This window comes from Zeugodacus cucurbitae, chromosome 5 (genome assembly GCF_028554725.1).
Source record: "Zeugodacus cucurbitae isolate PBARC_wt_2022May chromosome 5, idZeuCucr1.2, whole genome shotgun sequence".
NCBI lineage: Eukaryota > Metazoa > Arthropoda > Insecta > Diptera > Tephritidae > Zeugodacus > Zeugodacus cucurbitae.
The window spans coordinates 12914322-12942067 of NC_071670.1; the positions used below are offsets into that span (position 1 = coordinate 12914322).

The window sequence follows — 27746 nt, forward strand, 5'->3', positions numbered from 1 at the left end:
AGCTGCACGTAATCGATGAACAATAATTTTATTCGAAAATTTTTTGAAGAAAACGTGCCGAATGCACGTAGCCAACCACACAGAAGTAGGCAAGGGTCTCAACGAGTGGTTTACCTTAGTATTATCCGTTAATTTCCCTTATAACTGCAACTACATTGTCTAAAATTGATTGATTGATGATAGATTTTATCACTGTGCTTTTTTTTATCATACTCATGTCTTCTGGACACATTTTCACGCTTAAATGAATTTTGAGACAGGATCTGCCATGAATCTCTTTTAGTTCGTCAGAGGGATTCCCACGAGCTTATCACGCTAATGGAAACTATATATATTAGAGGAAGATCACTACGGTGAGTTCTTGAGTCAAGAACATGACCTATGTGGAGATTAAAATATATCAGGAGAGAGCGGATGTCGTCAGTATTTCTGAATATTTATCTCAAAGGGTATATCCGCTTGAGTGCTCTAATCCAGCAGAGTTGATGTCGTACGACAAAAACTTATCTCAACTTTACTTATTCTAGATTTATTATTTTCCAATTTAATTTATTAAGCTCGATATAATCTAAAATCGTTAAAACTAGCTTATCCTCTCATAATCTGATTTTACATTTAATAAATCAACTAACCGAACTTCGTACGAACCTTAGCTCTACTTGGTTTATTTGAACTGAGTTAATCTGATTCCACTCTACCGTTCAAACTCTTAACGCCGAGTGGTTTCGAGACCCTACGAAATCAGCTATCTTATAAGCTGAAAAAGTTATTCCAATTTCATTAAAATTTGGCTTGGTTGAATGATTCGTTCTTTCAAGTCATAGAAGTTTCGAAATCAAATGAGATCTTGCTTTGAATCATCGAAGCTGAATTATTACGAATCTCGTCTATTGAAGCGCTGTCTTTAAAATGTATGTGGACTTATTGTAAGCTCCTTGAGTATACCTAATAATATAATCCGGTTCAAGATTCTCTAGAGATTGAATACGCAATTTAGTCGAGCTAGAATATACAGTGGAACTTCTCTAACTCGAATCACCATAATCCCAAAAAAAAACTTCGAGTTAGAGAGACTTCAAGTTATAGAAGTTCGAATTATGGAAGTATTTGAAATTTAAAAAGTGGAACGTGAAGAATAAAATTTAGACAAATTGTTCTGAGGAGGATGTTCCAGAGTCTGTTATAATTCAAAAATTGTATTTGAAGACGATACTTATATTTTAGATCTTACTTTTCTGGATTGAGAGCTAGCTGGACCTATGGTTTATAAACACTGTTTATTCAAAATTAAACTGGAAGTAAAAAATTCGGCGCTTAAGGTTCAAATTTATGTAAAAGATGTTCTTTTTTGTCATGGGCATGAACTATTCATATATTACTGAGCCCATTTATTTCATAACATCTGTAAATCCTTATACTTCAATGCTTTCCTTTCATTCATCTTCAGCAACTCCATTTTGAATTCCCATCTTTTATTTATCCTTTTGTTTTGCTTTGTCGTGAAAAAAAACAGATAGACATTTTTTTTTTTTTATAATTGCAGCGGATATACTGTGATATATGCTGTCATATGCCCTGCAGGAATTATTGCTTTTAATGGTGGTTTGTCGAGAATATTGTTTTTTACCCCAGGGGTTGTGGATTTTAACACAACATAGAATTCGAAAACTATTAGGGTGTAGACCGAGTCTGTGCTAAATAAAAATGTAAAAATAAGATATTAATAAGAAATTAATACAGCCAAGAATGGCATATTAGGCTTTCCTTTTACCAAAATTTTGCGTTTTGTTCGAAGTCCAAGGAAAAGGTGAATAATAATTCAGTCGAGCTTACAGTCTTTAAGCACATATAAAATGAGGTCCGTTCTTAGTATGTAGAATCGCTGGAAAAAATAACGGTATCTTCAGAGAATGTCGAACTTTCGAAAAAATAACGGCATTTTCAGAGAATGTCAAATTTTCTTGTAAATTTTTTAGAGAGAGGACTTTACTTTTCAATTGCCTACTCAGTCCAAAGTAGCACCTGTTGGCAATAGTGATTCTGCGTTGGATTTCAAGGCTGACATTGTTGGTGTTGTTAATGCTGGTTCCCAGATAAACGAAATTATCTACAACTCCAATGTTATGACTGTCAACAGTGACGTGGGAGCCAAGACGCGAGTGCGCTGACTGTTTGTTTGATGACAGGAGATATTTCGTGTTGTCCTCATTCACCACCAGACCCTTCGCTTCGCTTCTTTATGTAGTCTGGAAAACGCAAAACAAACGGCGCGGTTGTTGCTTCCGATGATATCAATATCAGCTCTGCAGCTCGTATTATTTTTTCCAGCAATAGATTGAAGAAGGCGCGCGATAGTGAGTCACCCTGTCTGAAGCCTCGTTTGGTATCGAACGGCTCGGAGAGGACCTTCCCGATCCTGACGGAGCTTTTGGTGTTGCTCAACGTCAGCTTACATAGCCGTATTAGTTTTACAGGGATACCAAAATCAGACATCGCGGCATAAAGGCAGCTCCTTTTCGTGCTATCGAATGCAGCTTTAAAATCGATAAAAAGATGGTGAGTATCGATTTTCTCTCTCGGGTCTTTTCCAAGATTTGGCGCATGGTGAATATCTGGTCCATTGTAGATTTTCCAGGTCTAAAGCGACACTGATAAGGTCCAATCAGTTCGTTGACGGTGGACTTTAACCTTTCACACAATACTCTCGACTAAACCTTATATGCGATATTGAGGAGACTTATACCACGGTAGTTGGCGCAGATTGTGGGGTCTCCCTTCTTATGGATTGGGCAGAGCACACTAAGATTCCAATCGTCAGGCATGCTTTACTGAATATAACTCAATTCTTACTGGTGTTCAAATTTTGAATTTTCCAATAATTTAGTTTTTAGCTATTTTAACATCCTTATTAATAATAAACTAGTTATATACGGACTAGTTTGATAACTAGTTTCATAATATAAATAATTTCGTTTTTCTTCAAATTTTTTCCTACTGGGTCACTTAGAGCCAACAAAGGCTGCAGCGAAGCATACGAGACGAAAAGGAATGTATGCATTGTTGTTGTTGTTGTTGTAGTTGTTGGCGTCAGACGTTGAATTTTCCTGCTTTCATCGAGGCATTGTGGTTATGGCTGCCGCACGAGCAACGGGTGGCGGGTGCAAACAGGTGGCAACTACAAGCAGAGACATACAAACAAACATACATACATATATATCTATATTTATATATATCTGCATTGAATGCCTGCTATAGTTGTTTACTCGCTGCATATACATATCTGTGGTGAGGTGTGCTGTGCTGTTCTTGTTGTTGTTGTTGGTCGGTGTTGCAACTTTTATCATGGCAGTTCTTCAACCTTTCACCTACTTTTACGCGCTTTCAAAACTTTTGTTTATAGCATACGACCAAGGCAGACTGTGTTGTTGTTTTTGTTACTGTTGTTTTTGCTTTTTGTTAATGCTTACATAGTTGAGAATTTTTGTTTTTGTTTGTGTTTTCTTGTAATTTTTGTTGGTTGCTGTTGACGTCGCTATTGCTTAACTGCATTTTTTAGATTCTTTTTTTTTCTTCATTAAATACTTAATTTTGGCTGTAAGAATTTTCTCTTCGATTTTCTATTTCTTTTTGAGCAACAAAAAATTACCAAAAACAAAAAAAAATTAATGATTTCTTAATATCATAGCAAATCTTCAGTATGCATATTCTTCTGTAGTTTTGTAAGTCATTCACCGCTCACTGACAGTTGGACAGTTGCGCAAATAAGCAGGCAGCAGTGTTGCATTTTGACAGACAAATGAGCTGTCTGCGCTGCTGATTTAAGTTATAGAATGTTTTTTATGTTTCTTTTTTCTCTTGTTAATCGCCGTATTTAAGTACAACAACAACAGATAAAATTCGATTGCAGCGTTGGAAGCTGCTCCAGTAATTTGAAAAGGAAGGTTGCCGTATGTCGGTGGAGCTGTCACATTCAGCAAATAGAAATTTCATTGCAATTGTTTGCTCGCATTCTCTGTTGAAAGATATAATAAATAGATAGCTGATAGCGTAAACTGCTATTGATACAACTGTCTGCAAGACTGGGAAGGTGATATTATGTGTTCGGGTTAAAGGTGTTTTACGGCACTGTGGAACAAAATGTAGAACTTTTGTGAAAAAAATAGAAAATATAAATTCAGAAAAGAAAAAAATACTTTTAGTTCCAAACTAAAATATATGTAAGCTTTAAAATTTATTTTTTCTTAAAACGAAGTTAAAAATATTAATTAATTATATAATATTACTAAAGAATTAAATACAATTATTGTCTGTTTCGATTTTTTTATTGTCGACAATAAATAATTTTCAATATTAAAGAGGTTAGGTTTCTTTCAAAAATTAAATCAAGTTACTCATATTAGTTTCACAAGATAACCTATTACAGTTTTTTTATGTTTTAGTTTTTAATTTTGCGAAGCTTTCATTAGTCAAACGCTCTATTTAACGATACACAAACAAATATGAAGCTTTTTTAATTTGATTTTTGTGTAGCTTTTACTTGTAGAGAGATTTAGAAAATAAAAAAATATAAACCATAATTTTTGTGAAAGCTTCATTAGTCAAAAGCTCATTGTAGCCTTACACAAACAGATATTGTTTGCTATTTTTGGAATTTTCATTTAATATTTGTGGAGCTATTACTCGTAGAAAGCTTTAGGAAATTTATATTAATGAAGTTTTCGCTTGATGTTTGTGGAGCTTTTACTTAGAGATGGCCTTAGGAAATTTAAAAACTTTTTAAGAAAGCTACATTGAAAAAAAGCGCAGTTTAGCTTTACGCAAATAGTTATTGTTTGCTGCTTACAGAGCTTTCATTTGATCTTTGTGGAGCTTTCACTTATGGAGAGATCATTTTTGTGAAAGCTTCATTAGTCAAAAGCTCAGCCTTACACAAACAGATATCGTTTGCTGTTTATTTATGGAGTTTTCACTTGATCTTTGTGGAGGTTTTACTCGTAGAAAGTTTTAAGAAATTTATATTTATGAAGTTTTCGCTTGATCTTTGTGGAGCTTTTACTTGTAGAAAATTTAAAAAATGTAAAAAACTTTTTAAGAAAGATTCATTAGTCAAAGGCTCAATTTGGCCTTACATAAATAAGTATTGTTAGGCATTTCTGAAGCTTTCCCTTAACCATTTCACTTGTGATGAGATCTAAAAAGCGTAAAATATATTAAATTTCATTTTTGTGAAAGTTTCATTGGTCAAAAGCCCAGTTTAGCTTTACACAAATTGTTCTTGTTTATTAATTATAGAGCTTTCATTTAATCACTGAAGGGCTTTCACTTGTAGAGAGCTTTATGAGAGTCAAAAAATGTAAAAAATAATTTTCGTGAAAGCTTCATTAGTCAAAAGCTCAGTATAGCTTTACACAAATATATTTCGTATTTTGTTTATGGAGCTTTAACTTGTGGAGAGTTTTAGAATGGAAGGCAATGTGTCACTAGATCTGAAATAAAAAACATCCATAACTACAGAACATGTTTACAGTTCCACAAATTTTCAACTCTATCAAACAGCTCACTAATCAAACTCCATTTTACAACAAAAAGCACAACAAAAGCAAAAGCAGCTAAACTGCAGCTTAGAACGGCGCTTGAGGTCACCAAAGCCAATGCTGTCAGCTAAGTCGAAAAAAAAGAAAAATAAAACAAAACGGTAAAACACAACTACCAACATACATATTAAAGAACGTCCTTCAAACTTCACGGTGGCGATAATTTTTGCCCTGAAGTTCAGGCGTGAGATAGAAATCAGAACAACATCGAATTACTGTGAACAAGTTAAAATTAACGAAAACAGCATGCGCTGTGTACTCGAACTCTTAAGAATATTTCAATGCACAACATAATAAAAACAAAAACAAAATTGAATATCTATATATATATATATCTAATTGAATATATACATGAACAGAGACAGATTGCAACTTAGTTGCTTCGGCGGTAGAAAATCCACTCGGTACAAATCATGTTTATTGCGCATAAATTGGCTTAGCCAGCGTGAAGCGCTGCAGTTACAAAGCTGGTGTTGTTGGTGTTGTTTTTGTAAATGTTGTTATTGGCATTGCATGGTCACCAATGTGCCAATGCACTAGTGGGTTGTTGTTGTTTTTGTTTTTATTATAATAATTGTTGTTGTTATTATTATTGTTGTAGTCACACACTCATATATGCCCAAAACACTCGGCTATTCGCCCAGTTAGCTCATTTGCTATTCAATTGCATTTCCATTGGCAATCATTTTTTTTTTGTTGGTCTCAGCTCTTCTGCTGTTGCCAAGCAGTCAGACGCCGTCACAGCAACCGGGTAGTAACTATTTATACACATGTATGCATGCACTTGTTGTTGTTGTTGTGGTTCATTATTGAAACGATTACATTGACAATGTGTGGCAACATTGCTGTTGCAACGTGCAGAGTCAAAGCGACAACAACAACAACAACAACGGCAGCAAGTAGCGGGTGACATATGCCCATATGGCAATAAACGCCCTTGGATGCATACGGTGGATGTCGCCATGTCGTTGACGGTGGCTGGCAAGCGTGTAAAATGTGCTTGTTGTTGCCAAATTTGTTGTAGTTGTTTGTGTTTGTAGGTGTTCTTATGTCGACTGACGTCGTTGCAACGTGCTTAGTTGCTATTTTTATGCTCTTCGTAGCAGCTTAGAGTTGATTCTCTAGGCAGAAGAGAGCTCACTCTCTCAGTAATGTGGTTTTATTGGTTCTCTCTCTCTTGTTTGTTTTCTCCTAAATTCTCTCTGAATTTTTGAGCTGTGAAATAGCAGGTGTAAAAAATAATTTTATTTAGATGTGGTTATGCTTTCGCTTAGCTTTTGTGTTTCACTTTGAGTAGAGCTTTCACTTCCACAAAGCTTTGGGAGGAGATGTAAGTTTGATATTGTTTAAAATTAAATAAAAGTTTCCTTTATTTTTGAATAATTTTGTATTGATTTGAAATTCAATGCCTAAAGCTTTCACTTGAAGAGAGCTTTCAGAGAAATATTGTAACGCATTTAAACATAAAAATACTTTTGAGAATGGAAGCAAAAAATATAAGTCCACTCTTTTCTAGAAAATTTAAAAGAATTACTGTAGTTTTTGTGAAAGCTTTATTGATCGAAAGCACTTGATTCGCTTAGCTTATAAGTTATATTTATTTGCTCAGATTTCTAATAAGCTCAAATAGTTATCTCGAAGCATTTCTTTCGAGCTTTCGGTTGCTGCGAGCTTTTGTAGGAGGCCACTGAACTTGAACTTGTTAAAAAATCTTGGTTTTATTTTTATTTTCTACAAAAATTAATTTATAAATAACCTGGAGGTTAAACGATTGGTTGAAAGCTCAAGTTGACTTATTAGCAACAACAACAATATAATAATCCTAAAGCTTTAATTTTTTCTGACTAATGTGAAATACATTATATTTAATTTTTTGGCGTCTAGAATTTGGATAACTAAAGCTTTTGAGATTTTCCGGAGCTTTGGAAGTGATCTTGGTTTCATAAAAATTGTTTTGAAAATATTTACTTTGCTAATACATATTTCTCTAACGAAGACTTGATTATAATTTGCTTTCGCAGATAAAGCTATTTTTAAATTAAAATTTTGTTAGCTTCGGAACTTTTAAGTGCTCTTAACGAAAACTTGATTATTAAAAGTAAAGCTATTAAGCTTTTAAGAGCTTTTTCGGAACTTTGAAGAGAGCTTACGTAAATGATGTTTAAAAATTTTTACATTGGTAATATTATTGGAACGGAAAAGCTTTCAGAGCTTACACAAGTATAACTCTTCTTAAATGAAGCTGTTAAGAGCTTTTTTGGAAGCTTTTTTAATAATTTTAAGTTGTAGTATTCGTAAAACGTAAATATTCTGCGACACAGTAACGGTAAACTTCTGCGTACCATATGCATGTTATGTAGAAGTTCCACAAAACCTGCCCACCGCATTACTCATGCCAACAAATTCGCACCTTTAACGTGCTTCTTTTGCTGCAGCTCATTTTCAAATTCCCACACATTCAACACCTCACCACGCACACTCTCTCACCTCTCAGCCTTGCGCGCTCACGTCCTTTCGAACGCGTCGCCGCGCCGACCAACCGCATCGGTCACGTCGCATCGCAACGCGTCGCTCGTCGCACGGCATGGCATGGCGCGGCTGTGGCTGTGGCCGCACACCAAGGCGTTCGTTCGGTCACTGACATCGCAGCCTTGCACCGGCTTTGTTGGCTTTTCTAATGCAATTCTAATATACTTGTATGTGCAACTTTGTTGTTGTTGCGATTGTTGTTGTGCATGTTTTTGCACACATTGCCTCGCCATTGCATGGCATGGCGCTGTCGTTGGTTATTTATGGGTGCACGTCTGCGGATGTGTGTGTGTTTGTCTATTTGCAAATGCAGCGCGAATTTGGTGGAAATGAAGGCGGGCGCATATTAACAGTGAGCTTATTTTTTCCCAATGCTTTTGAACTGCTGCTGCCATGACTGGCACTAATGTGTGTGTTTGTGTATGAGTTGTGATGGTTGTAAAGCAATTTTATTATAGCATTTGTTATTCTCTTGCTGTTACTAACCTAATGTAAGGCACATTGAGGTAGGCTAGGGTTGCCAAATGAATTTTAATATTATGTTTGAGGATTGGAAAATTATTTTGATATAAAAAAAAATTGATTTTGTATTTAAAAATGTAAAATAAAAAAAAAATAATACAATTATTAAATAATCAAAAATATGATTAAAATAAAAAATACTTATAAATTAAAATAAAAATTAATTTTTTTAAACATATAAACATTAAGCAGAATATTAACATTAATTTAGTATTTTTAAAATACGTCGAAATACTTAAATATCACAAAATAGTAAAAAAAATCAAAAAGGGTTTAGAGGTTGCCCAAGGAGCTTGAAATCCTGAAAAATTAAGCATTTTTGCCATTTTTATGTCTCAGACTTCCATATTTCAAAGTCACACTATCCCTTACTGGTTTTCCATACCGTAATAAGATAATCAGAATAACATTAGAACCGTTATAACGGCATATCACTTAGGAATGCACCACATTAAATTTACTTTCATATTTGTATTTCTGTAACTCTATCATCAATCGACCGATTTTTAAGATTGTGGTAATTTTGGAAAGGTAATAAAATGCAGATCTTATTACGGTATGGAAACCAGATAGTGTGGCTTTGAAATATGGAGACATAAAAATGGCAAAAATTCTTATTTTTTCAGGATTTCAAGCTCCTTGCGCAATCTCTAAACCTTTTTTGATTGACCCAAAACTTTGTATATACTAGTTTTTGGGCTATTCGCATATTTCTAGGGGGTGCCATCGAGAATCGGAATACTTTGGAAAATAAGGGCCACCCTAATGAAATAATTTTTTATTATTATTATTTTTTAATATTTTTTTAAATACTTTTTTTTTAAATAATTTTTTCTCTATTATTTTTTTGCAACATTATGTGTAATAAAATTTTTAAATTTTATTTTTATAGTTTAAATTTTAATAAATAATTTTTTATTATATTTTTTTTTTTATTGTCTTGCTACCACACATCACTTTTACTTATGCATGCGAGAATAAGTATATATACCTTCAAGAGCTTAAGTCCTCAACCTTCCGTGGGTATGTTGTTTATGTGTGTGCTAATGCTTAAGTTTTTCCCCTAAACCCATTGTAGATAGTACATACAATATCCATATATATATATATGTGCAACTACAGCCCTTGTTAGCGAAGGTACTAGGCGATTGAACTTTTGCCTTACAAATTCAAACACAATATCGTGCAAATGGAGACTAAAGATATACAATATATTTACATACATACATATATGTATATACTTATATACTGATATATATACAATGGTATGTAAAAGAAAATGTATGCCCATTTTAATTATAGTTTCCTATTGTGTAGAAAATGGAAATGAAATGAACCAAAACACATTATTTAAAAAATAATAACAAAAATTATTTTACAAAAATAAAAAGTTATTAAGTTTATAAAGAAAATATGTTTAATTTCTGTTGAAGTTGGGAACCCTTTTCATTTTTTCTATCGAAATTATGCAATACATCTCTTGTTACCAATAAACATTAGTTGGCAACCCTTTTAATTTTCTATTTTATAAAACAATACAGCAACCCTTAAAAATTTTATCACTTAGTTTTATAAATAATTTTAAATGAATGTAATAAATGTGGCAACACTGCTGATGTCATTAAATTTATTTGGGATTTTTGATATACAGACAATATATTTACAAACCCTAAGAAATCAACTTTAAAATATAACAATTATATGGCAACCCTGTTTTTACATTAAACCAACTTCCATAGTATATATGAACATTTAGATATATGTATATGAGCTGTAAATGAACACCAGTTGAAAATTATTCCAAAAAATTTCAAATAAACTATATAGAGGGCAACCCTCTTCATAAATTTTGAACACGTCTTCCTTTACACAAGATATAAGTGAAAAATTAAAAAAAAAATTATAAAAATTTTATGAAAAATATTATGATTATAAAAATCTAATAATTCGGCACCTCAATTCAATAAAATAATAATATAAAATATATGGCAACCCTAGTTTTAATATGAGTAGCAAAATCTTAATTTTCTTTTTTAAAATTAGCATTCACAGCAAAAAATAATTTTCAAAAATTTTAATATAAAATTTTCTCTTTTCTCCTTCTAGCTTACGATCTCTAGTCGCTGCAACGGTGAGTCCTGCGAAATATTTATTTAAAATTATTTCTATTTTAATTATTTCTTTTTTAATATTCCAAATTCAAACTATAAGTTTGGATCCTGCAAAGCTACTATCTTTAGAATAACTATTTTTAAGAACTATACAAAACAAGTAATCACTCCCTAGAGGCAACTAGGAAAATATTCTAAGTTTTGCTGTTTAAAGCCTTTGTCATTTTCTTAATTTGAAAATTTAGAGCCGTAATGATCCAGAGTATTTTTCCAGAAGACATTCCTTAGAACTAAAATTTACTTCACAGAGTTTCGAAAGGTGTTTGATCATTCCAAATCCGTATAAGAGAGCTTTACAGGTGCTTAAATGTGATCTATTTTAAGAACTTTAGATTTCGAAATTTATTTCTCATATCTCGAATTACGACACATTAGCAAATGGCTTAATTTGATGAAACCTTTCCAGAAACATAACTTGCTTCCTGAAGGGTATTATTCATCTGCTTAGAGAAGTTTGCTTCAAGAGATGGATTAAACTTAAAGCACATTGTAGCTAGCCTATTTAGAACCATCTAAAATATATTGTATATATTATATCTACCGGGGTTCCAGAGATAAAAGATTCTCATTGCCCAAAGTCACTTATTTCGAATAAATTCAAATCCATCGACTTCCCTTCATTTCACTACAATTTCACTGCAATTGTCGCACTGTCCAAGTGCAGAAACGTGAGTTCTTGCGACAAGAAATGCATAGACGGCTGATGGCGACAGCAATTGGTTAGGAAGACAAATGGAGTGCAGCGAAACAACCTCGAAACTGTGCCAATGCCCTGACTAGAACACGAAGGCTGTCAACTCGATGGTCATAGAATGAAAAGTGAATGAGCGGCATTAGCATAAAAAAAGGTAAAATAGAAAGACAAAGGGAATGCTGAAGAAGGTGAGCTTGTGCAAAGCTTTAGCAGAGTAGGGTTGCCATATTTCCATACAAACCTAATGGCGCTGAAGAGTCAACAAGGAAGTGCAAGTAACCATTAGCATTTTCGGGAAAGCAAAGAAGAAAATATAGCATGAAATAGGGTCGAGCAATTTATGAAAGTAAACGTCGAGTAGCGCGCGTGTGAATAGACGGAAGTCATGTGTAGAGCCACATATAAGCGCTTGCATTATATAATCGCTGAAGAGTCATTACAAATGCAATCATGAAGTTTTATGCCATACATCCCCATACACATGGGTTCTTTGTGTAGCTGTACACACTCGTATGTGTTGACCGTTAAATGAGTTGACTTACTTGGCGCACTGCCAATTTTCTGGGCTCCTGACCGACCACCAAACACCCTGGCAGTGGCCATATGAAAAGCTATAAGCGAAACAAAATGAAAAAGGAGTATATAAATAAAGAAGCATGTAAAAATCTGTGAATTTAGTTCTACATACATAAACCAAATAAATTGTAAGGAAAATCTCTGCATGCAGTGCATAGCACACTAGCTTGGAATACTTACAAAGGATGCGAGAGCATAAAAACTGAAAGAGACAATAAAATGGCACAAAAGCCTGCAAGAAAAAGCTAGTAAACACGGCTAAATAGTAAGCAATTGAGAAAAATATTTTCCGGGATCGGACAAAAATGAGAGACGCTACGCCAAATTGGGTGAATTTGAGTAGGAAACAACAATGAAACGATAAAATATATATTTCAGAAGCTTGCAAAGCGGCAGGTAAGGCAGTCGACTCTTAATTCAATATCCCCATTTAATATTCTAGTTCCAAAAAGCTCTGGTAAGTTTTTGTAGCAAATTGAATGATGTTCTCACAAGTTGTTGCCGTTTGTCATTGCTCAACAAAGGTATTATTCTTAGTAAGATGTCCAAGAAGATCTTACGAGGGACCAGTTCTCAAGAGCTTATTAAATTTGAAACACTATCTCGTAACAAGGAAAGATCTCCGTAGATTTGTTAAAAAAACAAAAATACTAGATCTAGTAATTTGAAAGCTGTTTCGTGTTCAATTAACATATATATTTATTATAATAGTTATGACTGGATGTGCAACATTCCTTATAGAAAGGTCTTAGAGTTTCCAGTATTGGCTTAGATAGTTAATAGATTGCGACAAAAATGAGGGAAAGATTAGTTTCATCTAAGTTCTAAAACAGGCTTAACCAGAAGAATAACATTTAAGTTTTGTTTTGGAAAAGCTCGAAAGGTTAATCCTGCGGATTATTACTCGATAGGTTCTTGGACGAACATCAATTCTCTTTCATGCATTTACTTTTGGTATTACACATAACTCCGTATCCAATGAGTGTTGAAAACACAATGAATGTAATGTAATTGCCTGAGACCTAAGATTATGGGTTCTGGAGGCTAAATATGCCTTGGAACTGGATCGAATTGTTTTAAAAATTCTAAAAAACTGTTTTTGGAATCCAATCTGTAGACTTCGTCGAAAAAGCTTTCATACATCATCTTATTGAAACTACTAAATTGAGACTAGTCTAGTCTATTCGAGATCCTCTAATGGATCAATGGTCTTGAAAAAGAATATGAAGTAAATCGAAGAGTTTATAAAAGAAATTCGTCCAAAAATTTCGTAATGTTTTCAATTTAGCGTTCTAACTTTTCTTCGAAATCAAATCTTTAACCCGAGATTATCAGGCTTGTCACCTTCCATACTTTTCTGTTTGTCAATGAATTTTTGTGTACACTAAGCTTTGTAAACTACCCACAATCAAAGCTTTCATACCAAACCAGGAAGCAAACGTTGCGAAACCACTAAACGACTGCCATGACACCCGCCTGTTTGCTCGCTCTAGTGCAACATTGACTCGTTGACCGAGTGGCGGACACAAAAAATGCGCTCACTAACTGCAATGACAAAAACTGACACAAAAAATTGTATGAAAAACGTAGGAAAAAAGCGCAGATAAATGCAACCAACTGCATAACACATAATGGTCTGAAAAAAAAAAACAAAGCTGCAGAAATTACGAGAAAAAGCTTAAAAACACAGTTAAAAAGTTAATGTGAAAAAGAGACAATAAAAGCGCCAGCGACAAATGCATGCGAGACATGTGACAGCAACAAACGCCGTTAGCATATACGAATGCGACGCTGTGCTGCGCCGTTGATGGACTGCAATGAAAACGAAAGTTCAACAAACTTTCACGTAACGACAAAAACAACAACAACAACAGTCATTACAACTACAACGAGCATAACGTGTATTGGTAACAGAAGCCACTAAACAAATAGACTTGGTAAGGTGTTACATATCTAGGCGCATAAGTTAGTACGTGCACGTATGCTATGCTAGCCCACAACAACAACAATAATAATAATAATGAGGTTTTGAAGAGTTGAAGCGCAAAGCAGTGCAGCGCTGAAGTCATGGTGAGCCATATTGGACGACATCGTGAGCGCAAAGAGAGTTATTGTTATTGGTGTAATACGAAAGTGTTTGTTGGTTAGGGGAGTAGCGCGGTGACCGACGATTTTGTGCAGATAAAACTTATCATAAAGGCCATGTGGGGTGCGTGCGGCTTGTAATCTATGGTAGGCTGTGTTGAATGCACTTTGATGTAGCGTGGAAAATTTGTACAAGTTTCGATAGAGGCAAACACGTGGTAATTGTTAGCTTGGAAAATTTTAGTATCGAACATAACATAGCATAGCATAGTAGAATTTGACATAGCATAACATAGAAAAACATGGCATATCATAGAAAAACATACCAAACATAGTATACTAAAAGATGACAATGGAAAATAGTGTTATTGAACTTGGTACAATGAAACATAGCACACAATAGCAAAGCATAACATGGCATAACATAACATAGCATAGCGAAACATAACCTAGTGAAACATAACATAACATTATTTTCGAAACTTAACATAGCATAACATATTAAAACATAACATGTCATGTCACTACATAGCATAGCAAAACATAACAAAAGAAAATAGTGCTATTGAACATGGTATAATGAAACATAGTACATAATACCGAAACATAACATAGCATAGCATAGTAAAACATAACATAGTGCAACATAACTTAGAATTATTAAATACTTAAAATATACCAGAAGTTATAAAAATCAATTTTAAAATTTATAAATGAGTAGAGTTGGTGCCAGTGTGAGCTTAGCCGAGAATTAGGCACCCTCATGATAAAGTCCAAACTAGGATAGGGTAATAGAAATTTGGAACCGATTTCATAAATTTTCGTCAATGTATCAAATCATCATTAAATTTTCTAGAAAACTTCCGTCTCCTGATAAATAATTTATAATGTTGATTGAAGAGAAGGAGATCATTCTCTATATATGGATGCTAGGAGATCAAGACATCTCACTTAGTACTCGTTATAAACGATATGAAGTCATAAGGAAGAATCGGAAAGCTTATATCTCGTATATAAGAACTCCGGGAATATATAAGTTGGTTGGAAAGGGTTGCCAAGGTGGACTGAACGCAAGCGGTCATTGGGTCCATTGTGCTCCTAAAGAGTGTCCAGATAAGCGTCACGTAAACATCTCGATCGAATGGTGATGAAGCTTCGAAGTTTTTGCCATTCCATCTGCCCAATTTCACTTATGTAGATTTGAGTATTGGGAGCCATGGAAGGTGCCCCTTCTTAACCGACTGAAGCGCATATAAGTGGAATTCTCTGATTTTGGGAAGACACTCATCGTTAGTCAGGCATACTTTTCGGAGTCAGGCTTGGACTTATCCAATTTCAGGTTTTACCAAGGGAGCGGTTATCAATGCTATCCACCACAATTGGTTAAAATTGGTTTCTTGTAAAAGTAGTCACTGCCACGCCCATAATTCTGAAACCAAACCAAACTTGTTTAACCGAAATGCATTCTATATGTGAATATTTTATGTTTGTCAATTGGGGAGTCGTTAGGGAGTTCTCGCATATTTTCGGGTTCTGAATAATGCCTCTATATATGTAATATGTATCTACGAGGCGGGTCTGTTATAACTTGTTTTCGCCGACTTTTGGATCATTACACTTGTCCATTCATAGTTTTAAAAGTTTATTCGATATAAACCTACTAACATTAAGGTTCGTGGTGTTTGTCTATGCGAGACCCAGTTCAATAATAGGATTTTAATTATTTACTGTAATATCGCATGATATTTTACTATACCACAAACCATTTATCATAATATTATGCGAGAAGTGCGTCTGCTAGGCGTCACTCAGTCGCCGTCGACCGTGGCAAAAGAGAAAGGTGCCAATTGCACGCATGCCTACAAAGTGCGAAAAGCAAATACAATAAATTCGGTAGCCAAAAAGCGGTAGCAATACAGCTAACGGTAAGATTAAAACTTCAAAGCGTTTAATAATGGCTGACACAGCGCCTAAAAAAGATACAAAAAATAAAAAAAAATGTGATTTTGCAAATGAGCGGCCGCTGCTGTAAAATATAAGAATTTGTGGAATTGCATGAAGAGCTTTAGCTTTAGAGTGGCTCATAAAGAATTTTATTGTCGTTTTAATACTTTTTATAAAATTGTAAAATTTTTAACAAACCAATTTCGTTGTCATTCACTTTGGCGTTCTTTTTTTAAGTTTTTTTTTGCTTGACTGCCATCAGCTGTTTGTCGGCCTCAGCGAGATTGCGTTGCTTCGTAGGCTTTACCGCTTGGCTGCCTAACCAGTGACCTACTACCTTCTTAGCTGGCTGCCTGGCTGGCGGTGCGTTTGACAAACAATTGTGACTCAAGCTGCTGATGATTACATAATTTGTAATTACATCTTTTAGTGACTATAGCTAGGTGGGTGGTACGTTTACGGCTCCACAGTTCTTTTTCTTTTTCTGATAGGTTGGAGGTTTTATCGTTTTATCAATAGAGATTATCAGGAGATATTAAGAGATTAAGCTTCAAAGATCAATCACTGTTCAAAGTCTCCTGAGATTCCTACCTAATTTTAGAATAAACAGAGGGAAATTTGTTGGATTCAACTAATGACTAGCCAAACCCGAAGCTTTTGAAATTATAGTTCTTCTGAGGCTCGAAGATCAGGTACAACGAGAAAACACTGTTTTCCCTAAAGACGTCCCGGAATTTTACAAAAATCTCAATTTGACATGGCTCTTTTGTGGACCCGGTTGATGATGAGTGAAAATTCTGAGCTTAAGCTTCTAATATGGTCCAAGAAACATTCTTATTGATACTCGTAAGGCTCAATTCTATTGAAGAGTTAGTTGGCTGGCTAAGATTCAATGTTAATTACTTAAAATCGCACATTTTCTGATCCATAAACTGGTGGCTATCTTGTAACTAACTTGATCCAATTAATTCGTAAAAAGTCTACTCTGAGAATTGGGGGATCCCTTACAGCTTCCTTCGATCTGAAAATTGTTCTCAGTGTTAAGAAACGTTTGCATACTTTTCAACGCCATCTCCGCGGAATTGTTGAAACTGTCTTCGATATTCTTTTTCTGACCACTGTTACGAGCTGAACTCTGTCACAGAGTTGGCAATTACATAACTTTTTTATTTAAAAAAGCAGTCTTCGATAAATGCTCTACGGCGGTGTGGAAATCACAAACTTACGCTTTAAAATCTGTCCTACAAATCCTTCTCACAGCAGACATATGAAACTGATCTTCGTTGTATTATCGTGTATGGTGTCTAATTTTAATAGACGACGGAGTTTTCCACAGTTTTGAAAACATCTTCAGTATTTCAAAAGTTGAACGAAAGCTTAGCAGATTGCAGTGAAGAGCCATCGAGCTTTTATAGGGAACATAATTATAGAAGAATTATGCCGTTGATCTCCACTAAAGAGTCGGAGAATGAGCGATCAAAGTCATAAATTGAGTCTCTCTACGAGATGGCGTAACGTGATTTCCGAGGTTGCATTATTAAATAAGTTATTATGTAGACTCAGATTGCTCCGTATGATTTCCGGAGTAAAAACTAGAGTAACCATGTTTAAAATCGCGCTCATTTCTGCACAAACAACAACTATATATGATATGTATGTATGCAGTAGAGTCAAATTGAGAGCTTGAAAGCTTGAAAGACTGCAACAGCACAAAATGCATTGCTCATTGGCAAAATCAAAACCATGTGGTGAGCAATATTAATGAAACGAAAGCAACAGCAGCAGTCGTGAGAGAGTGAGAGCGCGTTAAATATGTAAAGTAAAGTCAACGTCAACAGCGCAGCAACTGCGCTGCCACTGAGAGACTGTGGTGGATACAGCGTCGCGTTGGCAGCAAAGAAGAGCGTTACACCGTTGAGCGCCATTGAGTGCTACATATAAAAATAACAACAACAATGGCTGAAATAATAACAATAACAACAGCAATTGCCGAGTAAACAGCGAACAGGCAACGCCAACGAAGTAGCAACGGGTTCAATGGCTGACCCAATTTCACAAACGACAACCACGTTGAATTTTAAATGTGTATGCGTTTGAGTGTGTGTGTATGTTTGTAGTGGCTGGCTGTTTATATAGAAAAAACGAAATTATACGATGTTGAGCGCAACAAATAAATAAATAAATAATAACAAAAGCAAGGCATGGCTGAAAAAGTGTAAATGGGAAAATGAAATGAAAATTGAAAAAAAAAAATCAAAAACTTAAAAAAAATTATTTTTTAAAAAAATTAAAATTAAAAATAAAAACATCTAATAAAGTGAAAATTAAAAAAAAAATCATTTCTAAAAAATTTAAAATTAAAAAAAATTTCGAAAAAAAATTTAATGAAAAAATGTTAATGAAAAATATATAAAAAAAATTTTCTAAAAAATTAAAAATTAAAATTAAAATTAAAATTAAAATTAAAATTAAAATTAAAATTAAAATTAAAATTAAAATTAAAATAAAAATTAAAAATTAAATTAAAATTCAAAATAAATAAAACAGCAGGAATAAAAGTCAAAAGCACTTCAAAAATACGATGGGAAGTGGGGTACGAAAAGCTTGTCGAGCAGACACATGTGCGGTGCTGAGGTACTTGAGCATTGTATATAGATGGGAGAGGGGAAGAAAAGCGGAATATTTTTGAAGTAAAGTAAAGACGAAAAATATATGCTCTAATGAGTCTACGAAGTCCAAAGAAGTCATCGTATGCTTTGAAAGCTTCTAAGCAACACAGCTACATATGTATGTATAACAGATGGAGAAGCATGATCGTTAGCCGGTTGTGTGAGTGGTGAGTTGCGACTATGTATTTTTGAAGACCAAAGGGTGTGTAATAATGAAACAAGCATAACAGAGACGCGAACAAAATATTTTCTTTTGCTAAGCAAGTACTTGAAACTACATACTTATGTATATAAAGCATATCATTTGGTTCCACACAGATTAGCCGATTAGTGTAGATCACGCTCTTTTTTCATACAAACATACATATACTTTCTATTTACTTTTAACAAGTCTCAATTTTATGCTTTCAATACGCTGCTTTACTCCACACTTTCCCCCTCAATGTCCCCCACTGACATTCAATTGGTCTAACTAAGTTCATCATGATTGATATGTTGACGTATAGAGGGCGGTGTTGTGAATGTGCGTGCTGAAAGTCGGAAGTGACAGTGGGATTTGTGGAAATTTATTACATTTGTGTAACTAAAAAAACATACATACATACATACATACTAGGTGCTACAGCGTTAAATTTATGCATTTTATATATTACTAGGGTGGTTCTATTATTTTCGGTTTTCAGGTATAATTGTTGAGGACCATAATATCCGAGGCTTTCGTCGATTTTTCATTGGTACTTCGTTTTTATGTGGTGGGTCCCAAACCCTACGCGCAACCGTAGAAGCTGGCTTCGCATTCTCACTTTAGCTCGCCTCCAAACGGATGTTTGTTAGCTACCCAGAGCATACTTGGTCTAAAACCGGAAGTCGTGAGCTGCTTGAACGAAGTGAATGACAATCAAAAACTTTCCTCACTTACGTGAACTTCTACACATGATCCCATCCTCCCAAGATTAATGGTCCTCAGAACATTGGCAACGGGGAATACCGAAGACGATGGAACGATGAGCCGTACGAGTTATACGACGACATTGATATAGTTCAGCGAATAAAAAGACAGTGGCTACTCTGGCTAGGTCATGTTGTACGAATGGACGAAAACACTCCAGCTTTGAAAGTGTTCGATGCAGTATCCGCCGGAGAAATTCGAGGAAGGGGAAGGCCTCTACTCCGTTGGAGGGACCAGGTGGAGAGCGTCCTGGTTACATTTGGGATCTCCAACTGGAGGGAAAGAGAGGAGTTCTGCGCTATCATCGATTCGGCTATAACCGGTTAAACGGTTTCTACGCCAATCACATACATACATATGTACATGTATAATTTCTCGTGGTTATATTAGGCTGTAAAAGAGTCTTTCGGCGGCATTAAAGTTCATTTTTGGCCCATGATCAGTTTTTCTATATTTGAAATTTACATTTAAATAGTGAGATGCCGATAGATGGCGTTTGAGGATTCTTGAATTGGGGCCGAGAGAAAAAAAGCTATGTTTTCTATTTACTCCAATTTTGTTTTTAATATTGAATGAGATCTGCTGTCTCAGATAACCTAAAAAATATAGGAATGAGACAAATCCCTGGAACTTATGCACGTTCCCTTTTCAGATAACCGAAAAGAACTGGATACGCGTTCCCATTACCAGAGGCAGTCATTCCTAGATATCAATACATGCGCCTTCTGCGAGAAGAGGTCATTCAAAGATAGAGTCCATGTAAAATTTTCATCAGGGAGTCAGTTTTCAGGATCTTATCGTGATTCTACTAAAGTCACATGTCATCCTCGTTTCTAATTTAGGATGACGAATGAAATCATATACTAATGCTTTGAGATGATTTTACAGTGACATTGAATTATGAACTATAGATGGCACTGTTCCGAAATCCGTATGAAACAACAAAATATACATATCTCGTGCCTCAAGTTATGGAGGATCCACATTCCAATCTACTCCATTCGACATTTGTCTAAAGACGGTCTATTAGCAGGTTTTTGCTGAAAGACTGGAAGCTTCTAATAGTTGATGGGGTAAACCAGAGGATTCTCATTGTTGTAACCGGTGTTTGGTTCAGTTCAGATTATAGCAAAACCATATACAGTTATAGTCCCGTTTTAATAATAAACAATAACAGAATATCTCGTAAGGTTCATTTAATATTTTAGAGCTCTAAACTTAAAGTTAGATCAATACCCTACATATTCGGGAATTGATAGAATGAGTATACTTTCGGTTCATTCTTGCGGTTCCTAGTCAAATGGATGAAGAATTCTTATAAAACTCAATGTATAGAGATCGTTGAGTATTTACCTGATCCACGGTTCCAAAGTTTTGAGGAAACAGAACTCTTTGTAGACCAAATTAAAATATTGAAAAGATATTATTTTAAGTAGTTTGAATACGGAAAATCTCTTTTGCTTTGGATCCGGCCTTTGAAGACGATTTCTTTGGTTTGTAGAAACTCTTAAGAAAGCAACATTGAAATGGATTTTGTATTTATGAAGACCCGATAATAAAATAAGAAAAAAGACAGTCGGGTCTCACAAGTTTTAGCCTTTTCAAACAAACTTTCGTAGATCTTACTCTGACATTTTCTATTTCCAAATTCCCTTATAAATTTTCACACGTCTACTATTTATTTAACCTTTCCATCATTTTAATGGGGAAGTGCCAGTTCAACGCCAAACTTCATTGCGACCTTTTAGTCATTGTCACTGTCAAAACGATTACAGTTATGATGAGCGCTTACACCTTTCTCTTAACTGGTTGCCATGACAAGTTGGTGCATAAGAAATTATGACATCCGTGTACGCACACACAGGGTTGCGTGTAAATATTGTTGTTTTTACTTTCCAAGTCACCATTTCACTTTCGTGTTGTTGTTATTGTTTTTTCGTAATTTTTCAATTTATTTATATTTTTTTCGCAATAAACCTTTACGAATCGCTTACAATGCGTAAGTACACATAATTTTAAGGTTATGGTCGTCATAATTGCACAAACAAGTAAAAGCTGCCTTATAAAAACAACAACAAAAAAATTTCTTTGTGTTTTAAAGTAAATATGGCGAAAAGTTATAAGTGCCAGCAATAAAAATGTGGCAGGTACATATGGAAAAAAAATAACAGACGACAACAATGAGGCGCGTAATAACAACAATGCCAACAACAACAACTGTCACATTACTCTTACCAACGAAAGTGTGTGTATGTGACTGCAATAATAATGGTAAACAAATTAAGTGGAAGACCTCGAAAAAATACGCATTCAAGAAATTTCACTTTCACACAGACGCACAGTAGCTGGAGAAAAGAGAAAGAAATGGAAAACAACAACAATAATAAAAATTTACGAAAAACTTTGAAAATAAACAATAATAAATTAAAAAGAAAAAAATTCATTTTTTTTTAATAATTTAAAGATTTAATGGAAACAAAATTACAACAAAAATAAGACAAGTACAACAACAAAAAATAATCGAACAAAAATATTGAATTAAAAAAGTACAAAAATCAATGAAATTAAATAAAATAAAAAAATCAATGAAATTAAATCAATTAAAATAAAAAACATAACAACAAACTTTTAAACAGTTAAAAGTTTACAACAAAAACAAAAAATAGAACAACAAAAATAAAATATACAGTAATAATAAATTTGAAAAAAAAATATGAAATTGGAAATTAAAAAAAAATATATATAACAACAAATTTTTAAAGAATAAAAATATTACAACAAAAATAAAATAACCATTACATAAAATAATTAAAAAAAAAAAATATTTTATATTAAAATTATTATTTTATTTAAAATTTATGAAATTTAATATAAAAAAGAAATTACAACAACAAGTTTTTAAACAATAAAATAGTACAACAATAAAATTAAAAAAAAAAATCAAAAATAAATAAAAAAGTACGAAAAAAATCCACATAACATAAGTTAACACACATCGAACTACACCGATAAAAGTAAGGTTTTAAAATAGGTAGCATGAACTACACCTGCTCTCTTACATGCGTATACCCGTCACACTTCGGCATGAGCTGTTGCTTTTACGCATACAAAAAAAAAACAATACGCATCCGAAATTACGCGAAAAGCAGACAAAATGCTAAAGCAAAGGCAGCAAGAGGCATCAAAAACAACAAAAACTAGACTCGTTGTCACGAGTAACCGAATTGACAAGCTTCCATGTTCGCACTTGCATTCAAATGTGCCTTAGCCAATTACTTGCTTACGTGAAACATAAATAACGGTACTTGGAGTATATGTGTAAATTTTTCGGACAAGCTGAAGAAGTGGCACAAGGTTTTATGGCAAAGCAAATAGTTAAAGCTCAGCTCATGCGGCAAGGTCAATGCGAAAGATGTGCGTTTGTCCAAGGCGTCCCATATGGTTATTGAATAATTATGTGGCGCTTAATAGTAGACACGGAAAGAAGTGATCGTGGTGAATCGCTCCGTAAAGTGTCGGCTCCGTAGATAACATCACTTCGGATTTAAAGCTTTGCAAAGCCTTTCCCCCGATTATCCCGATCATGTGTCTTCATACAAGTCTCGATAAGTTTAGCTCGTCGTACTTTCTTACTGCTTGAGAACTTTTCATATGTTTAAATTAGGCATCCGATTTTAAACGACATAGTATGAAGTCGAAGAAGTACCGTAATATCCAAAGTAAAAAAGTTCGAAAATTCAAACATTTTAGCTTGATCTAAACTTAAGCCATATTTGTGAAAGACTAGCATAGTGCCTGTTCCACTCTTTGGATATTTCACTGTCCAAGCTAATCTACTTTTCTATCAATCTACCGGCTTATGGCTCTTTGAAACTTTTTAGTAGTCCAACAAATTGTTTTAAATAAATTCCTTTAAACTCATGAGACTTTAACTTTAATCGTCTTTTTTCTATGTTGTTTAATGGTCCTCAAGATCAGCACTTGAATCAGAAATGAAAATTTTGATTATACAGCTGAAAGGTATATGCCTCAAAAGGTCAGTTGATTCATGTATGGAATGCAACGTAATGGATTAAGGTTCCGTAATTAGTCTTGTGCGAGTTAACCGCAAGCTTGGAAAGGCCCTACCGCCTGAAATTGTTAAGGGCGATGGATGAAAATTTTGAATTCAAAGCTTAAACACGTTTCAATTGACATTCCATATTACAAAGGATCTCGAAATTCGTACAGAAATAATTTGTCAGGGACTCAAAATATAGAGTTCAGGAACCGAAAATGCTATAAAAGCTTGATATTTGATCGACTTGCCAGACGATTTGTTTTGGAGATGAACTTAAGAGAATGGTTCTTCAAATTCAATTTTCGGCTTTCTCGGTTAGTTTAGGATTCTTGTAAATTCTAATATTATATAATCTGATAGAAAAGCTTTCGAAGTTGCCTTTCCTTAGCCAAGAGATCACCAAACAATATCATTAATATTACTCAGATTGGGAGCGGCTTAATTTCTACGTGGACTACGCACATTCAACCCAAATTTTTCACCGCGAATCTTTTGAAATTTACGAAAATCTCTGCGAAAGGTACATTTATAGATTTTTATGTATGTAAAAGCTCCACTTGGAATATCAACCAATTGCCCGCTCGACAGCTCGCCACAAAATGTCAATGTACGCTTAATGAGTTTTGGCCTTGCCTCTGTCGCTGGCTACCGTTACGCCAAGCCCAAAACTGGTAACTCCAAAACGAAGTGTGTATGTGCTTTTGTTGTTGTTGTAAAGGTCGAAATTTCATTTTATTCACGCTACCGCGCACTTTCTTTTATGCGTGGCTGCTGATTGACGCATTGAGTGTAAGCAACAACAAATTTCTGTAAAACTTTTTGTTTTAAGCTTTTGGCGCTGCTTTTAGACTATTAAGCGTACCTAACGCATGTTGTTGTTGTTATAGTTTTTACAAAACCCCACATTGTTGTTGTTGCTTTAGCAGCTGCGTTACATTATATTAATAAGGTAGTGTGAGGTTTAGGGCGCGCTGTAACAGTGGCTTTCTCGTTCTACGCTGCCGAGTCATGGCTTTTGTTGCGCCTCCGAACCGTAGTGCGTCTCGTGCTTTCGTTTCACGAGTCATTATGCCACGCACACTCACACGCACAGCGTTGCAGTCAGCATTAAAAAATGTTAATTTGGCGAACCGGTTAGTCAAAAAACAAAATAAGAGATAATATAAAAATTTCAAGGGTCAAAATAATTTACTCCAAAATTTCAGTTTTTACCTTTTCACTCTTTTTTCCTGCTTTTCTCTGTTGTTATTGCACTTTTATTGCGTACTGTATTGTTTTTTTACGCTTAATTTTCCTTTCTTTATTCAACGCTTTATTGTTGTTGCATTGTAAATTTTTGGTAGTAAATGAAAAATAAACTTGAACTTGCCGGTTCACTTTTACTTTGGCCCGTTTCAAGTTTCTTCGGTGGGAGATGCGATATAAAAAAAGAACTGAAAAAAAGTTAAAGCTTGAAGGGCATGCAGTGATTATTCATGAACAACAATGTTACTTCTTTTATGATACTTTTCATCTACCTCTTCCATATTGCTTTCCTTAAGTCTAGTTGAATTAACCTTGTAAGAAAAATAAATAAGTAACTTTATTCTAAAAATGTTGGCTCTTTGCAGTGTTTCATAAACCTATTGAGAATTACAGACATTTGAGCGAATGAGCAAAGACTTTAATACCCAATTCCGTTAGCTTTTTAGTTTCTGCCCAAACATGTGAATATCTTTTAATGGCTCAATCTTCCGGAAAAAATAGCTTAGTCCAATACCTAGTACAGTGTTATTAACGAGACTCTTAGAGAGTATTTGCAAAAAATATAATTTATTTTTTTTTCGAACATACATTTTCGATTTTATAACATCTTCCACATGAGCTTGATATAGGGAAGGTTAGTTTATATCCATATTTTTGATTCTTTAGCAACTGTATCCTGTAATTTATAATCTTGATTTTCCAAACGCCTTTTTTCGAAATTCGAAGGCAAATATGTATTTCGATTTTTGATTTTGGCCAAAAGCAATATTGTAACGATGGCCCCTATATTAGCCAGACTTGGCTCCGCGCGAGTTTTTCCTATATATAATAAATAATTAGAACTTTAAAGATCAGCAATTTTTCAAATTCCCGTTATTTTTTGAACAAATCAGAAACGTCAGAAAAGTTGGGAACTTTTTTCTTTAGAAAACTAATAATAATAGCCTGTAGAGGGATTCATTAAGATATAAAAGATTAAAGGTTAAAGGTTTTAAATTCGACTTTACCTTTATTTAACCATAGGAAAAGTCTGGTAGATACTCAACGTAGTATATATTGTCGTTGCCTTTATTGCTCTCCCAAGGCGATTCTCAAAGATGATTAGTGAAAACTCAAGACCCTTATTTTCGGAGCATTTACGTTCGTTTCGTCCCATTGTAATATTTATACTCTCGCAACAAAAGTTGCTACGAGAGTATTATAGTTTTGTTCACCTAACGGTTGTTTGTAAGTCCTAAAACTAAACTGCCACGCCCCCAACACGATAACCAAAAACACATAAAGAGCTATAACTAAGCCATAAATAATGTTATGAAAATAAAATTTGGAACATAGGATCGCTTTAGAGAGGGGCACATTTGAATGTAATTTTTTGGGAAAAGTGGGCGTGGCCCCGCCCACAAATCGGTTATTTGTATTTAACACGCAAACTAATAAAGCTATATAAACCAAACTTTCTGGCGAAAAACGTCAGAAACACTAAATTTTGCAGAAGAAATAGCAGAAGGGAGCTGTACTCAGATTTTTTTTACAAAATGGAAAATGGGCGTGGCAACGCCCACTTATAGGTCAAAAACCATATCTCAGGAACTACTCGACCGATTCGAATGAAATTCGGTATATAAGATTTTGTTGACACCCTGATGACACGTGTGGAAAATAGATGAAATTGGTTCACAACCACGACAACTTCCCATGTAACTCAATTTTGAAATCCATCTGATTCCTTCACTTTATAATGTAAACATAAGGAACCAATGAAGATAACGGAATAAAACTTTACACAATTAGTGAATATCATCAATGGCTTCACTTGTGAAAAAATTGTCGAAAACGGACCATAACTTTTCAAGGTCCCAGATATCGAACATGTTGAACTCAGCGCCTAAGGATAAATTTTAACCGAAAATATGGGTAAACCTCTCAGATATCTCAATTTAATTCAGAGGAAATTGTTTTCTTCTAATAGAGTGTCTCTCTTCCAAAAATTATTAAAATCGGGTCATAACATTTCCATATACCTTATTGTAGGTTTTTCAAAAGTATCTTCTCCTAGCACCTATTTACCTAATTATAGGTTTTTTAAAAATACGGTGAGCTTTATTCCGCATATATGTATTGGTTAAATTTCTTCAATAAATTGCGAGAGTATAAAATGTTCGGTTGCACCCGAACTTAGCCTTTCCTTACTTGTTTTCTTTCTTTTCAAGCAGTCATTCCGCATTCGTTTTATTCGAATTTATTTCATTTTGTTTCACTACAGCTTGTTTCATTTCAGTTGTTATTGTTTCGCTCGTTTCTAATATCATTAATTTCATATCAAGTTTTTTCATTTTATAAATATGTATGTATGTATTTGTGCTCATTGCGTTTAATTTCGTACCTCTTCACATTTCATTTCATTCCAACTTGTATCGTTTCATACCCATCTCTTGAAGAGCTCTAATTCTAATTTGCTTCACTTCAGATCAAGATGATTATTGTTATACAGTGGTACCTCGACATACGAGTGCCCCAAGATACGAGTTTTTCGAGATACGAGCCGACGAGCAAGTGATTTTTTGCTTATAGTTATGAGCGAAATTCGAGATACGAGTCCGGTTCCGTAGTAACACGCAGTAGAGATAAAGGAAATCTTAGGAATGTGGGAGAGAGTTTCACAGTTCGTGGAAAAAAACTCCCAGAAAAAGTTGCAACAGGTCGTGCAT

The 27746-nt window shown here is 34.3% G+C and overlaps 1 protein-coding gene across 1 annotated transcript in view; it reads left to right on the top strand.

The window, feature by feature from the left end:
* LOC128919790 (putative uncharacterized protein DDB_G0285031) overlaps positions 1–27746 on the top strand; it is a 207870-nt gene that overhangs the window by 91952 nt on the left and 88172 nt on the right. The window contains exon 4 of the mRNA XM_054231934.1: positions 10752–10776. Coding sequence (XP_054087909.1) covers positions 10752–10776 — 25 coding nt within the window. The remainder of the gene's footprint in view (positions 1–10751; positions 10777–27746) is intronic.